Source organism: Dendropsophus ebraccatus, chromosome 6 (genome assembly GCF_027789765.1).
Source record: "Dendropsophus ebraccatus isolate aDenEbr1 chromosome 6, aDenEbr1.pat, whole genome shotgun sequence".
Lineage (NCBI taxonomy): Eukaryota > Metazoa > Chordata > Amphibia > Anura > Hylidae > Dendropsophus > Dendropsophus ebraccatus.
The window spans coordinates 15,482,757-15,499,292 of NC_091459.1; the positions used below are offsets into that span (position 1 = coordinate 15,482,757).

At 48.1% G+C, this 16,536-nt stretch overlaps 1 protein-coding gene across 1 annotated transcript; it reads right to left on the reverse strand.

Annotated features, from left to right (window-relative positions):
• Positions 1 to 16,250, reverse strand: LOC138795176 (uncharacterized). Its single transcript, XM_069974168.1, has 4 exons — positions 16,169 to 16,250; positions 6,865 to 7,061; positions 4,296 to 4,382; positions 1 to 458 (listed from the first exon to the last, which is right to left on the reverse strand). The coding sequence occupies exons 1-4, from the start codon at positions 16,248 to 16,250 to the stop codon at positions 138 to 140; spliced, it is 687 nt and encodes a 228-aa protein (XP_069830269.1). The 3' UTR covers positions 1 to 137.
• Positions 16,251 to 16,536: the final 286 nt, after the last annotated feature.

Sequence of the window (16,536 nt, forward strand, 5' to 3'; positions counted from 1 at the left end):
TTTACATTAATAAAATATTTTATTTGGTTTATAGTCCATATTCATGATGGTGAAGTGTCTATTCTGAGTGCAGCCCAGCGTTCTTCTAGGATGCAGTCACAGGTCCCTTGGTGAGCAGTTGATTTGCTTTGATGCCATCATCTATCTCCGACATCACATAAAGTATTTAAAAGAAGGGTCACTTTCCCCTGAAGCAATTTGACGAATCTGTGAAAAATGTCCAGGATGTCTGAAGAATTACTGGAAGCCGCAACTGATGGAACAAAAGATGCTTCTTGAGCAAGGTCAGTGTCATTATTAACTTGTCTCCATGCCTTATTGACAAGGCCATGTACCGCTCTGATACTGCGAGTGAGCTGCTTCAGTTGCTGGGACATACAAGCAGGGGTCTTTGCATGTCGTGTGGCATTCATAAAAAGGTTTAGGTGAGAAAATACCTCGTTCCCTTGTTGGGCCACCTGTAATAAAACATAGCACATTGTTTTCTTGACAATACCTTCAATAATCAATATAAATGCACATTTCCTCTATACAAGTAATAATTGCTAACATTTCAAGTATTATTTTTAGGGAGACTCAAGAAATAGCAATTTTTCTTACTAGGTAAACCACAGTATAATATGCAGAATTCCTATACTTACCTTTCTGCTCCCTACTGCTGCCACTGTCACAGATACTGGTTTCGCTGCAAAGCACTTCCTTGTGTCCGCACAAAGACCTGCCCTCTGCTGATTGGCTGATTGGGCAGGTCCTTGTACTGCGAAGGGGCTTTGCAGCAGGACCAAGCTCTACAACAGAAGCGATGGCAGGAAGGTAAGTATAGGATTTATTCTGTTTAACTGCACCCTAAGCACTTTCCCTGGAATAACTCTTTAAAGAGACTCTGTCAGTAGGTTTATGGTGTCCTATCTCAGGGTAGCATAAACTAGTGACAGAAGCTGAACAGAATGATGTTTCACTTACATTGTTCTGTGCAGCTGATCCAGAGATCTCCTCCTGAATAACATGAACAATAAGACATTATGTGCATGAGCCCAGTAGCCCTGGATATTCATGAGAAGCAGAAAACTCCGCCCACCAGCTGCTGATTGGCAGTTATCTATTCATGCCGTGTATGGTACACTGATGGAAATTACCAAAATTAGGGGGTTTTTTTGCAGTGATGTGCACGATTTCAGTAATTTGAGGCAAACATTTGGCTGTATGAGGAGAATATACACATATTTTCTACCAAAAAAATAAAGAAACATAATGAAAAGTTTTAGAACTGAGAATATCATGGGAGAATCTTGGAGAAGAGAAGGTCATGGTGCCTGAATCCAGTAAAAGGTTGTGACATTTGAGGAAGCCTCTGGAGGAAGATAGAGATTAGCTGCCCAACTTGAAACTTGGATTGTCCAAGATATAGAGTGGTGGCTGCTTCCACTCACTGGTTGCAACAGGGCAGCGCACTGATTGGCTGAGAGGGTCGTCACTGAGCAGGAACCCGGATAAGCAGGCAGGACGGTGCCGGGGAGCACGGACAGGTAAGGTCTGTTTTTATGGTCTATTTTAAGACTATGGCACCATAGACATCGATAGTTATCAGTTGTAATCAGGGCCGATTCTGGGGTCTGTGCCGCCTGAGGCAAACCTCAGGCGGCCGCCGCCCCCCTCACTGGCACCCCCCCCCCCCCCCCGCGCACGGGCCCGCGGCAAGCCCAACACCAACATACACTACCAGCCCCACTCGCGCCCACACCACCCTGGAACACCCATAGGCTGGGGCCGCCAGAGCTCTTCAAGGCCGATCTGCCCCGTTAAAAGCAGGGGCTGTTCTAACAAGTCCACTGAGCTTCCGGGACAGGTCACCTGATGCACGCCGGCCCCGTAAGCTCACAGCTCCAGCTACCTCTCTAGTCTCCTGCTTGGTGGCATACATGTAACAGCTGACCGCACAGGACCGCGGGAGAGATGTGGCGCGCGGGGCTGGAGCTGTGAGCTTACGGGGCCAGCGTGCATCAGGTGACCTGTCCCGAAAGCTCAGTGGAATGGTTAGAACAGCTAGTGGTAGCGGAGCCCCCTGCTTTTAAAGGGACAGATCGTCCTTGAAGAGCTCCGGCGGCTGCGGCCCCTGGGTGTTCCAGGGAGGTGGGGCCGGTAGTGTATGTTCCGGAGGGGCCCGGCAGGCGGCCCTACAACTGATAATCCGGGCGGCCCAGCGGGCATTTGCCTGGTCCGCCAGATTATCAGTCCAGGCATAATTATGCAGCCCCTGCAGGACCGCAAAATCTGCTGCCTGAGGCGGAATACTCATTCCGCCTCATGGCAGAAGCGGGCCTGGTTGTAATAACATTTATTGTAAATCTTGCTGTCTGAAATACCCTGCAATACGGTACATGTAATAGGACCCTAGGGCCATGTGCAGACTACATAAGAGACTGGCCAAGTCACGGAACGGCCGGTCTCTGAAAAGATCATACCAGCCGGATGATCTTTGCAGCCGCAGAGTTCAGAGTTCATGCAGCCCGCATCAGAACTACCCACTGCACACAATGGAGAAGGTGGCAGAAGCTGCTCGCTCCATAGTGTGCACTAACAGGCTTATTCACCTAATAGCGGCCACAGAAAACTGACTGTCAGTTTTCTATGGTGCCGTGAGAAATCCCGGCCGGAGCTTATACTATGTGTATACGCTCCGGCCTGGATTCCATAGAAGACAAGGCAACCTATCTTTTCGTAAAAAGTACGACTGTTGTTGCCGATTGGAACAACAGCCGTACTTATACGTAAAGATACGTTGTGTGAACATAGCCTAAAAGCGCAAAATAACGGATGAGTCATTTTTCAGAGATTTTTGTGGCACACAACATTAGTAAATGTGACAAAGAAAAAACAAGAGAAAAACTAGTAAAAACTGGCAATTTGATTACAGAAACATTTTAGTATAAGTACAGAACTAAAGGGGTTAAATTTTCAAATCAATGGGTGCCAGAGATTTGTAATTTACTTCTATTAAAAAATCTTGTCTGGCTGGAAATTTTTTTAATAGAAGTAAATTACACATTCCTGGAACCAGTTGATTTGAAATATTTTTTTTTTTGTGAACTACCCCTTTAATGTTCCAAGTATAACACTGCACGGAACAGTGCAAGTAAACCACTCAATGCTATTCGCAGTGTCCTACACAACATGTGACAGCAAAGTGCCACCAATGAGCAATGTCCCACATAAGCTAACAGAGTGCCACCTTAGCATAGTGCATGAGTTCTGGCTTCTGTAGTAGTAGCTGCTAAAAGCCTTTGTATCTCCCCACCCCTGGAGTAGGTAGGTATGGAGTTTGTAAGGAATAGTTTCATAAGGCATATCTAAAATAGGTGATCAATATGTTTGTTGTGATTGGCTTCTGAGTATAGCTACACAGATAAAATTAGATTTGTCATGTTGCAGTTTCCATATTGGCCACTAGGTGTCAGAACATAAGGAATATCCTTCTGAACCTTCTTTGTATTGTAGATAAAACATTGAGAATCATTGACATTTCAGATGGAAATAGGTAGTTCAAAAGTATTATGCTTGTTCCATTAGCTGGCATTTTGAGGGGGCAAATTGGGCAGTCGCAAGGGCCACAAAGGCAAAGAGGTGACTAGTGCAGAGTGTATGCCTGGACTGCACATACAATCAAAACCTATGGCAGAGCAGGGAGCAAGAGGCTCCTGCCTATCGTTACAAAAAAACTTTTGACATGTCATAGAGACATGTCAAAAATTTTGATCGGTCAGAGTGGTCAGACCTGTACCCATTGGGAGATAAAGCAGAGAGAAGACCACAGATATGTGCACACTTCGGAAGATAGACAGAAAACCCATTGCGGAATCCGCCACTTACGCTCGCTCGCGGTGTGCAGGGGGCGCGCACGTCTCCGCCTGTGTCATAGACACCATTCTATGCACAGGCGGATTCTGTCGTCCGTCCGTCGTGTGCACATACCCTTAGGCTTTGTTCCCACTAAGCAAAACTAGCGGAATTCCGCAGCGGAATTGTCCACCGCGGAATTCCGCTAGTTTTGCTCAGCGGGAACGAAGCCTAAGTCTGACTTTTTTTCTAACTCAGAGCAGAGAGAGGACACACAGATGATTAGGAGAAATCCTGCCTAGGGGCATTCCTAATGATGAGGAGGGCGGGGAGGAGGGACGGAGAGGCATCGCAGGCCTAGAGAACAGACACTCTAGGCCACGCCAATTTCACACTGCGCTGCAAGTTCTGCCCCAGTGAGTATGAAACTTTAACTCCATGTCTGCCTCTGTGGAACTCACCGTCATGTTCTGCCAGTCTGCAACTCTAACTGCAACATTTGGAATAATAATGGGAGTCACTAGTATTTTAGGGTCTTCACACTGTGCCTGAAGAGAGAGACCATAATGAGATCACACAAAAATATACAGTTGTCTCAGCTCAGGTAAAGGAGATGCCCCATGAAAGTAAAAAATCACCGACAGGCAGCGGATGCGGGAACATAACAAAAATGTATACTTACCCATCCCCATGCCCCTGTAGTGCGACTCTCACCGCTCTTGGACAGCTGCCAGATGCCATTTCCTCTCGGCTTCCTGTTAAGTCCAGCTTCTTCTGCTGCTACAACGTCCCGCCCCAGTCACTGATCTGCTGAGCGGGCAGTCCATCAGCTGGGTATGTGACGTTGCAGCAGCATGAGCTACAGGAGGCCGGCGGCTGTCAGAGATCAGTAAGGCAGCGCTGCGGGAGCACGAGGATGGGTAAGTATACATTCTTAATCTTCCCGCACCCATTGCCTGGCGGTGATTTTTTATTTTCGCTGGACTTCTCCTTTAAGACAGAGCCCATCAAATTCTAATCTTAAAATATTATAAATTGTACACTTTTAGCTCTCTACGTATCTGCTCTGTGAAAATACATTCAAGGACCTTCAAACATTTTCATGTGCCTGAACATGCTCCAAACTTGTGTCTAAGTGAAGTAGCACTTAATAGAAATGGCCTACCTTATCTGCAGGTACGCTGCATATAGAGTCCGTAAAGAGGTATTGCGGGGATCTGACCTCCATACCCCCCAGCAACCACCCCCGTATGACCACCACCACCCCCGACGGGTCACAAGCCATACCCACGGCTGTATTCATAATACAGAAGCTGAGGGCCCGTGGGGGGGGGGGGGTATGGAGGTAGGACCCCCCGCATTCTCTTACTTGTCCCCTATCCTGTGGACAAGTTAAATTTCCCTGGACAACCTCTTTAAGGCTATGTTCACACAACATATTTTTTTGGCCGTTTCCCTGCCATTTTTTTAGACAACGGTCTTTTTGGCACCAAAATGCAGCTGTTGTATGCAAATGATGGCCGTGCTTTGGTGCCAAAGTGACGGATGTACAGAAAAAACGGCAAAAATACAGCCAAAAAAATATGCTGTGTGAACATAGCCTAAAACCAACTTGGACTTGTGTTGTGATCTAATGTACTTTTATTATGAGACTTTATGGGATTTTGTACGCCTTCATGGCATGACATGTAGTTTTACCCTTTATAATATAAGTATATAAATGGGAAGTAAATGTGCCTTTCCTAAATGTTTGCAAAAATGTCTGTCTTAGGCCAGGGTTCACACTATGTTTTTGCAATCCATTTTTTTCATCCCTTTTGGCAAAAAGACGAATGAAAAAACAGATGAAAAAATATGCATTTGTGTTCATCCGTTTTGACAAATTTTTCCATTAACTTCCATTGTAAAAAAACGGATCAAAACGCATCCGATTTTTAACATACACAAAAAGTAACTGACCTTATTTTCGTGTGCGTTAAAAAAAAAAAAAAAAAAAAGATGCGTTTTAACCCTTTTTTTCATGATGGAAGTCATTGGAAAAATGGATCAAAACGGATGCACACAAATGCATCAGTTTTTCCAACAAAACTTAGTGTGAACCCACACTTATTTGTTTCATAGAACATCTTTTTGTATCTTAACATCTAAATAGTGTTTAGTGCTATAATAGTATATTATTTAGTAATATAATAGTAGTATGACACTATGTTAACATACAGTAAAATAAAAGCAAAATATGGTTGTGTGAATGGGGGGGGGGGGGGGAACGTACGTTATTTGCAAAAGCAGGTGGTGAATAATGGGCATGTTCATGGTCGGAATCAGTTACGGCCTTTATTCTATACTGTGGGTGCACTGCTGCCCAATTTCCTATAGACTTAAAAGAAGCCCATTATTACATTAAAAATACGGTAGTTTTTTACCTCAAAATTACCGCTGTAATTTGGTTTTATTTTACTGTGTGTGAACATAGCCTAATTTAAATATTGTATGAATTTCAGCAATGATTGTTCAGCCTCTCTCCATGCCAGGAATACGTCACCCACATATGTATACTATGGATTCAAAAGCTACATATATTAAAGAAAGTTGTTTTGCTGCATTTAAAGAGATAGTTCTCAAAAAAAGAAATTCTTTCAAATCAGCTGCTGTATGTCCTGCAGGAAGTGGTGTATTCTCTCCAGTCTGACACTGTGCTCTCTGCTGCCACCTCTGTCCATGTCAGGAACTGTCCAGAGCAGCAGCAAATCCCCATAGAAAATTACAAATCTCTGGCGCTTTCTGACACCAGTTGATTTGAAAGATAAAATTTTTTTATGAACTACACCTTTAAGAGCAGAGCTCAGGCCATGCAGCAATGCATTTTGTTATGGCTTCAGATCACAGATTTATACAACATGCTTGATTCCTTAGTAAGATTTCATTAGACTGTCTATACCTGCGGTTGCATTCAATGTGATAAGTGAACATGCTGCAGCAATGTGTGAACATTGCTTTATGTATGTGCTGCTCCTGCCACTGTGCTCATACCCCTAGTAGAGTACTGCTTGGATCACCACCCCTTTTGTCATATGACTGAGGTCTGGCCCTCAAGCTTCTCCTCACCGCCATCCGCTCCATAGTCCTGGTGCGGTTCACATAGACCAATATGAAGCGATGGTCACAGATTATTTTGGATGTCCTGCTCATACCAGGGCTCAGAACAAGAATAATGAGAAGATAGACTCCTGCAGGGAAATCAGAAAGCAATATGTAAGAACAGATACAGTTCATCTTCTATTGTTGCCATTTATAATTGTTATAACGTAATTTATAATTGTAAAACGTAATTCGTATTCCTTCTGTGCAGCTGAGATAATAAAACCAACGCATTTCACGCCATAGCTCTTAATCTTGGTTACATGAGGTGCAGAGATAAAGGGAAGGTGTCACCTAAATTTTCTTTTACTGATTAGAGTCAGATACTAAAACTTGTTCTTTTATTCTAATCTGTTTCTATTTTCTGACTGTAATTTTTATTTATTTCACTATTCGTACGTTGTTATGGGGACTGTCATATTGCCTGGGCTGTTTTTAACAGCATTTAGTGACGTGCTTTGCATCAAGACTCATGGACTTAAATAACAATAGACAGAGTCTGTCCTCTTGAGATGAATGTGAAACTGTAACGCCTGGAGTAGTGGATCCACTGGACCGTCACCAGCGATGGCACTAACCTCCCCAGGGAGCGGAGTCTAAGGGGCCGCTGGTTTTCACCAGAGCCCGCCGCAAGGCGGGATGGACTTGCTGCGGCAGGCGACCCCCAGGTCGCTACCCCTGGCTTGGTTGCTGGTGACGGCAGGCGAGGCGTGGCAGGAGCAGTAGGCAGGAGATGGTGCTGCAGAGGTCAGTGGACGTAACCGCAGGTGACAGACTGTACACCGGAACAGTGGTGACGCAGGAGAACAGGGACCAGGAATAAGGACTAGGGACCAGGTGGCGGATAGGAATCAGGAACAGGGACTAGGAACCAGGTAGCGGACGGGAATCAGGAACAACAGGGAGCTGGGCCAAACGCTAAGGAAGCATGTAGAGGCTCCAACACCTGTGGTGGGGCAGGGCTGGAATAAATAGGGAGTGATTGGTGCAACTGTCCAATAGGAGCGGACTGGCCCTTTAAGCCTGAGACAGCCGGCGCGCGCGCGCCCTAGGAGGCCGGGACGCGCGCGCCGGCCGGCACAGACGGAGGCAGGAGCGGGACCAGGTAAGGCGCCCCCCGGGGCCGAACATGTAGCAGCGCCGGGTCCCTGCACAGGGACCCAGGCAGCTGCATAGGATGGAGGGAGGTGGCGGCGGCGGCCTGGAGCACGGGACGCCGCCGCGGCCGTGACAGTACCCCCCCCCTTTGACCTCCCCCTCTTTCTAGCCTGCAGGAACCTCTTGATGAGATCTTGGTCCAGGATGTTAGCCTCGGGTTCCCAGGACCTCTCCTCAGGACCAAATCCTTTCCAGTCCACCAGGAAGAACCTTCTCCCTCTGACAGTCTTCATGGCCAGAATGTCTTTAACAGCGTAGACGTCGTCAGAGACGGCTTGAGGAGCAGAGAACGAAGACTTATCTGAGAACCGGTTCAGGACCACTGGTTTTAAGAGGGAAACATGGAAGGAGTTCGGAATCCGCATAGTGGGGGGTAGGCGGAGCTTGTAGGTGACAGGGTTGATGCGTCTTAGCACCGAGAAAGGACCGAGGAATCGAGGGCCCAACTTGTAGCTGGGAATCTTGAGTCGGACATATTTGGCCGAGAGCCAGACTTTGTCACCTGGGAGAAAATTTGTGGCAGGTCTCCTCTTCTTATCAGCCTGATCCTTCATGCGTTCAGAGGCTTTGAGTAATGACTGTCGAGTTTGTTCCCAGATCGATTGCAGGTCAGATAACAACTCCTCCACGGCTGGGACTTCAGAGGATGGAGAGAGAGGCAGAGGAGGACGAGGATGATGCCCGTAGACCACATAGAAAGGGGACTTGCCTGTGGAAGTCGAGTCCAGATGGTTATATGAGAATTCTGCCCATGGGAGTAGATCGGACCAGTTGTCTTGGCGGCTGGAAACAAAATGGCGTAGATAGTTACCCAGAATCTGATTGACTCTCTCCACTTGCCCGTTAGTCTGAGGATGATAGGCCGATGAGAAGTCCAGCTAGTCCAGCCAAAACTTAGAGACAAATTGAGAGCCTCGGTCGGACACAATGTGAAGAGGAAGTCCATGCAGGCGGAAGATGTGTCGGAAGAACAACTGAGCCAGACGAGGAGCAGAGGGCAGACCAGGAAGGGCCACGAAGTGAGCCATTTTGGAGAAGCGGTCCGTCACCACCCAAATGACTGTATTGCCCGCAGATGGAGGTAGGTCTGTGATAAAATCCATCCCAATGTGGTGCCAGGGATGGTCCGGGACTGGCAAGGGCAATAGTAGGCCGGCAGGTCTTTGACGGGGAGACTTATTCCTGGCACAAACTGCACAGGAAGCCACAAAATCCTTGACATCCTGGAGGAGATTGGGCCACCAGTAGTGACGGGAGATCAATTGCCCGGTCTTTTGGGCTCCTGGATGCCCGGCTACCAAGGAGGAATGCCCCCACTTCAAGATGCGTTTACGGAGTGCGGGGCGCACATAAGTCTTCCCGGGAGGCAGTCTCTGCAGAGCAGAAGTGGCAACTGGTACTAGGCGGTCGGGAGGTATTATGTGACGAGGAGATTCCTCTTGCCCCATGACATCGGATGCTCGGGATAATGCATCGGCCTTTAGATTCTTCTCGGCTGGACGGAAGTGGATGGTATAGTTGAACCGAGAGAAGAAGAGGGACCACCGAGCCTGCCTGGGATTGAGGCGTTGAGCCGATTGGAGGTAGAGGAGGTTCTTGTGGTCCGTGTAGATGTTAACAGGGTGTTTAGCCCCCGCTAATAGATGACGCCACTCCTCCAGTGCCAACTTAATGGCCAGGAGTTCACGGTCCCCAATGGTATAGTTTCTCTCGGCAGGGGAGAAAGTCTTAGAAAAGAACCCGCAGGTTCTGGTCTTGCCTGATGTGTCCCTTTGCGAGAGAACGGCTCCTGCGCCCACAGAAGAAGCATCGACCTCGAGAGAAAACGGCCTGGAGACATCCGGGCGGACTAGAGCAGGAGCAGAGGCAAAGGCAGACTTGAGGCTATTGAAGGCTTGTTCGGCCTCTGGAGGCCAACGTCTGGGGTCCGCCTTCTTTTTAGTGAGAGCCACTATGGGTGCGACCAGGGTAGAGAAGTGAGGGATGAATTGCCGGTAATAGTTGGCGAAGCCCAGGAAACGTTGGATAGCTCTAAGTCCCACAGGGCGTGGCCATTAAAGGACAGCTGCGAGCTTGGCTGGATCCATTTGTAGGCCCTGATCGGAGACGATATAGCCAAGAAATGGAAGACTGCGCTGATGGAAAACACACTTCTCAAGCTTGGCGTATAGATGATTGGCCCGTAGTCTTCGTAGGACCTGACGCACTTGTGCCACATGAGTCTGCTGGTCCGGGGAGAAGACCAAAATGTCGTCCAAATAGACAATGACGCAGACATAGAGGAGGTCTCGGAAGATATCGTTCACGAATTCCTGGAAGACCGCTGGGGCATTGCATAGGCCGAATGGCATGACCAGATATTCGTAGTGCCCATCTCTGGTGTTGAAAGCGGTCTTCCATTCGTCTCCTTTACGAATACGGACCAAGTTATACGCTCCCCTGAGATCCAGCTTGGAGAAGATCTTACCTCCACGAAGACGGTCGAATAGTTCAGGAATAAGCGGAAGAGGATAGCGGTTCTTAACAGTCACCTTATTTAAGCCCCGATAGTCTATGCATGGGCGGAGGGAACCGTCCTTCTTCTGAACAAAGAAAAATCCGGCGCCAGCTGGAGACGTGGATTTACGGATGAAGCCCTTTTGTAAGTTCTCCTGGATGTAGGAGGACATGGCTTCAGTCTCGGGCACAGAGAGAGGGTATACTCGACCACGTGGAGGAGAAGCCCCTGGAAGAAGGTCTATGGGGCAATCATAGGCTCGATGAGGTGGTAGTGAGTCCGCCTCCTTGGCCGAGAAAACATCGACAAAGTCTTGGTAGTCCCGGATAGAGGCTTGACATAAGCAGGTGACCTTGTAGAGCACTTGGGTTGAGGAGATCTCAGACACCGGTTATGACAGTCCTGACCCCAGCTGAGAACCTCCCCAGTTCTCCAGTCCAGCTTAGGGGAATGGAATTGCAGCCAAGGAAGACCCAGCAGGAGGTTGGAAGAGGAATGGCGCAAGACATAGAAGGAGATCTTCTCCTGATGTAAGGCGCCCACCTGGAGGACTAGGGGTGCCGTCTGGCTGTACACAGCTTCGGTAAGAATCTCCCCCGTAACCGAAGAGATAGACCGGGGTTGGGCTAGCTGGATAACGGGTAGCCGCCATCTTTGGACCAACGAAGCAGAGATGAAACTGCCAGCAGAGCCAGAGTCGATGAGGGCAGTAGTCTGGAAAACTTGCCCTGAGGGTGTCTGGATGGAGACGGGCATAGTCAACCTTGGAGAGGTGGCATTCACACCTAGGGAGGCCTCTCCTACCGGACCTAGGTGCGGGCGTTTCCCGGACGCTGAGGGCGTTGGGGACATCTCTGCCGATAGTGATCCGCGCCACCGCAATAGAGGCAGAGATTTTGGTCCAGTCGACGGTTCCTCTCATCAGTCGTCAGGCGAGCACGTTCCACCTGCATAGGAACCTCTGGAGGTGACTGGGACATAGGAGCCACGGGATTCTGGAACACCGGTGCCAGCCGAGGATGGCGACGGGGCAGACTCAGACGCCGTCCTTGCCGGACCTCCTCCTCTCTCTCGGAGAACCTGGTGTAGACTCTGGTAGCCAGTAGGATAAGTTCGTTCAAGGAGGTAGGCAGGTCCCGGGCAGCGAGCACATCCTTCACTTGACTGGACAGGCCCTTTTTAAAGGTGGCAATCAGAGCGGCCTCATTCCAGTCTAGTTCCGCAGCCAGGGTGCGGAACTGGATGGCGTAGTCACCAACGGAGGAAGTACCTTGGGATAGATTGAGAAGAGCAGTCTCAGACGAAGACGCACGGGCAGGTTCCTCAAAGACAGAGCGGAACTCGTCCAGGAAGATTCGGAAATTGGCAGCAACCGGATCCTTACGGTCCCATAGTGGTGTGGCCCAGGCCAGAGCTCGACCTTCCAATAGGCTGATAATGAAAGCCACTTTAGAGCGCTCGGTGGCAAACTGACTGCTTAAAAGTTCGATATACATAGTGCACTGGGTCAGGAATCCTCTGCACAACTTGGGGTCACCTCCATATTTACTTGGGAGAGCCAGTCGTAGTTTTGAAGAGGTTGCCGGGGGTGATGACTGCTGAGCTGTGGTATGCTGCTGTACGGCTGCAGTCAGTTGTTGGATCAGCTGTGACTGTTGCTGGATCTGTTGAGCCTGTAGGGCGACCACTCGGGCTACCTCGCGGATATCAGGCACCTCGCCGGAATCCATGGTTGGAGCCTACTGTAACGCCTGGAGTAGTGGATCCACTGGACCGTCACCAGCGATGGCACTAACCTCCCCAGGGAGCGGAGTCTAAGGGGCGGGATGGACTTGCTGCGGCAGGCGACCCCCAGGTCGCTACCCCTGGCTTGGTTGCTGGTGACGGCAGGCGAGGCGTGGCAGGAGCAGTAGGCAGGAGATGGTGCTGCAGAGGTCAGTGGACGTAACCGCAGGTGACAGACTGTACACCGGAACAGTGGTGACGCAGGAGAACAGGGACCAGGAATAAGGACTAGGGACCAGGTGGCGGATAGGAATCAGGAACAGGGACTAGGAACCAGGTAGCGGACGGGAATCAGGAACAACAGGGAGCTGGGCCAAACGCTAAGGAAGCATGTAGAGGCTCCAACACCTGTGGTGGGGCAGGGCTGGAATAAATAGGGAGTGATTGGTGCAACTGTCCAATAGGAGCGGACTGGCCCTTTAAGCCTGAGACAGCCGGCGCGCGCGCGCCCTAGGAGGTGGGGACGCGCGCGCCGGCCGGCACAGACGGAGGCAGGAGCGGGACCAGGTAAGGCGCCCCCCGGGGCCGAACATGTAGCAGCGCCGGGTCCCTGCACAGGGACCCCGGCAGCTGTATGGGATGGAGGGAGGTCGCGGCGGCGGCCTGGAGCACGGGACGCCGCCGCGGCCGTGACAGAAACATTACTGAGCGCGCTCTGTGACCTTTGATAAGGTCATTCCACAGAGAGCTGCTATTGTCTCCTTTATCTACTGGTGTCACATGACGCTGCAATGCTGTATACATCACTTTACAGCAGCCTCCTCTTATCACTACAGACACAACAGGAAGTCTAAGCTTAGTTTTAGCCCCAGTGGTGAGAACAGAAACTGAAAGATATCAGGATTATTTGATACTATAGATAGAGAAATGGAAACTGAGTATAAGATGACTACAAACTACAAGATTTTAAGATTATTTTATAACATAGATAATAAAATGAAAATTTTAAAAAATCATCACCAAAAATTCTTTAAAAATATGTTTAACATAAATACGTGATTTATAGGAGAAGTCCGGACATTTTTATAAATCTGGCAGCCGGTAATGGTAGGGAGGAATTTAATAGCCAGTTAGAACTTACATCTTTCCATGACCTTGGGAGAGGCGGGACCGACCTCGGGACCCCTTCCGGAAGGCATTTTTTTCCCAAGTTATGATGACGTCACGACTGACTGACTGACTGTCCCAGCTGAGGGACTGGCCACTCAGCCAATTAGTGACTGTCCATCAGCCGGTTTGTGACATGTGCAGCGCCGGAGATCCTGAAGCCTGGCGGGGACCCCAAGCCCAGCGAGGATTCCCGAGGCATGGGGAGAGGTGAGTTTCTAATAGTTATCAAATTCTGCAGGATTTTTAAAATGACCGGACTTCCCCTTTAAATAATAGGTCATTTTCTGATTACACTTTCCCTTTAAATTCATAGGTCGTCTGTGTAATGCAGAAAGTCCTGGAGAAAAAGCATGCTCTCAGTCTATTCTGCGTGGGAATACTTTATCAGATGATCTGTCTTTCACACAGTCACCTGGCCTAAACCCAATAATAATGGCTTAATATCATTTGGACCAGAGAGTGAAGGAAAAGCAGCCAAGTAGCCAAGTACTCAGCATCCTCTGGAATGCCCTTAAAGGGGTTTTCTGAACCTAGGGGAAAAAATTTGTGTGCTGCACTTTACAATAGTGTGGCCCACTAACATTAGTAGCCCCATTCTATGGTAGACCAGTGGCCCCGGGCATCTGGCAGTGTCCCTGTTCAGCATAAAAAATAGACCAGACAAATTATCTACAGTACAAAAAAGGATAACTACCTACAAAAATAGCATGTCTTCTAGAGATGAGCGAATCACTCAGAGATTCTTTTTGGGAAGTTTGCGAATAACCACATGAATTTGTGAATATTCGCAAATTGCATACAAACAAATTTTTTATAAAACAGGCAAAGTATAGCAGCTACAATAGTGGGTTTACTACAGAGTACCGATTTTTTCAACATCTGTTGCTGTGACAGTGTCAAAATTGTAAAATGACAATCATCCTGTCAATCATTCAGTTTCCGCCATGGACAGTAGTGGATGTTGGTGGATCAACGGCGTAATATCAATGTTCTCCCAGGACAGCAGTGGACATTGGTAAATGAGCACCCAGTAAGGTATTAAAATGGACACTGTGTTCACTGTGACATCCTATAATGCACACCTATCACCCAGTGACTTCCTATAATGTACACCCAGCACCCAGTGACTTCCTATAATGCACACCCAGCACCCAGTGACTTCCTATAATGTACACCCAGCACCCAGTGACTTCCTATAATGTACACCCAGCACCCAGTGACTTCCTATAATGCACATCCAGCACCCAGTGACTTCCTATAATGCACACCCAGCACCCAGTGACTTCCTATAATACACACCCAGCACCCAGTGACTTGGTATAATACACACCCAGCACCCAGTGACTTCCTATAATGCACACCCAGCACCCAGTGACTTCCTATAATACACACCCAGCACCCAGTGACTTGGTATAATACACACCCAGTGACGTGGTATAATACACACCCAGCACCCAGTGACTTCCTATAATACACACCCAGCACCCAGTGACTTGGTATAATACACACCCAGTGACGTGGTATAATACACACCCAGCACCCAGTGACTTGGTATAATGAGCAACAGTCACCCAGTTCTCTCCCTGCTGCAACCTGCTCTCCACTATACACAGCCGACTGGCCGCCTGCAGGAAGCCAATCACCTTATATAGAGGGGGAGGGGGGAGGTGCTGACATCACAGTGGGGTGTGCAGATGATTGGATGGGATATTATAGATAATCCCTTGCTCCCACCAAAAGACAGTACTGTAACCTAACATGTGCTGACGCCATGTTTAGTGAATTCCCGAAGTGGATCTGGCGAATTTGTGAATTGCTACAAAGTGAACTTAAATGTGAAATGGAATTCGTTGGATTCGCTTCACTCATCTTTAATGATTTCAAATATGAAAAATTTTGGTTGCAGCTGCAACTTTTTGGTTGTGGGATATAGGGTATGATTGTTGATTTGTAAGTTTTTGTAGTTTGTTTTAATTTACTTAAGATTTAATACGAATGTATACGAATAAGCATACTATGCATCCGTATCATATCAGTAGAAGACTGAATGCTTCCCGCTCCTATAATCCCCAAGGAAATACTTGGTAAATTGACCAAAGTGACCTATCATTATCACTTCTTATTTACATAAACAATGAAGTCATTCCCACAATTCCTAATAACGCACGTTGTCTGTTTTTATATCACGTCCAGGCCTGATTGTGAGGTGAAGAATGTGACACGAGGATCTTTGACAAACATTACTGGAAGTGTCTTCTTCCCCACCCCGTTTGCTTCCTGACCATATCTCTTCCAGGAAACTATGGTCAGGAGAAGATTAATTGTTTCCTTTCAAACTTTCAGACATTGCTAACTATAAAACGTGTAAAAAAAAGTGTGCTCTATTTTACCCTCCTATAATAAAATACAGAAATTTATGAATGAAGTTGCAGATATCGCAGCTAAGCAGCACTGGATACACTAGTCAAACAATAGTGGATCTGTCCATCTGAGGTTGGAGACAGCACTTGCTTGAGAAAGGCAGCAATGCCGAAACGTTGCATCTGGTGTGATTAAAGGGGAACTATCAAGCAGATTAGACGAATCTAGCCTGCTGATATGTCCCTGTTACACAGGAGATGCTGAGGAGGAAGCTATGTCTCTTACCTTCATCCTTGGTGCCGTTCCCGTGCAGCCAGTAGTTTGCTTCACGGTCCGGTAAGACCGTTAGGGGCTCTGGGTAACTCATTAGCAGCAATAACCACCATAGTGCCAATCCAGCCCATCCTCGACCAGTCCACTCCATTGATTATGATTAAAAAGAGGTGGGCTGGGGCGGATGGGTGCTATTGGGTGGACCATGGAGCAAACTACTAACTGCACTGAAACGGCACCGAGGATGAAGGTAAGAGACATAACTTCCTCCTTGGCATCTCCTGTGCAACCAGGGGCTATCAGCAGGTTAGATTTGTCTAACCTGCTGAAAGTTCCCCTTTAAGGGTCAAGTTTTACTTTGAGTGCTGCTTCCAACCTCC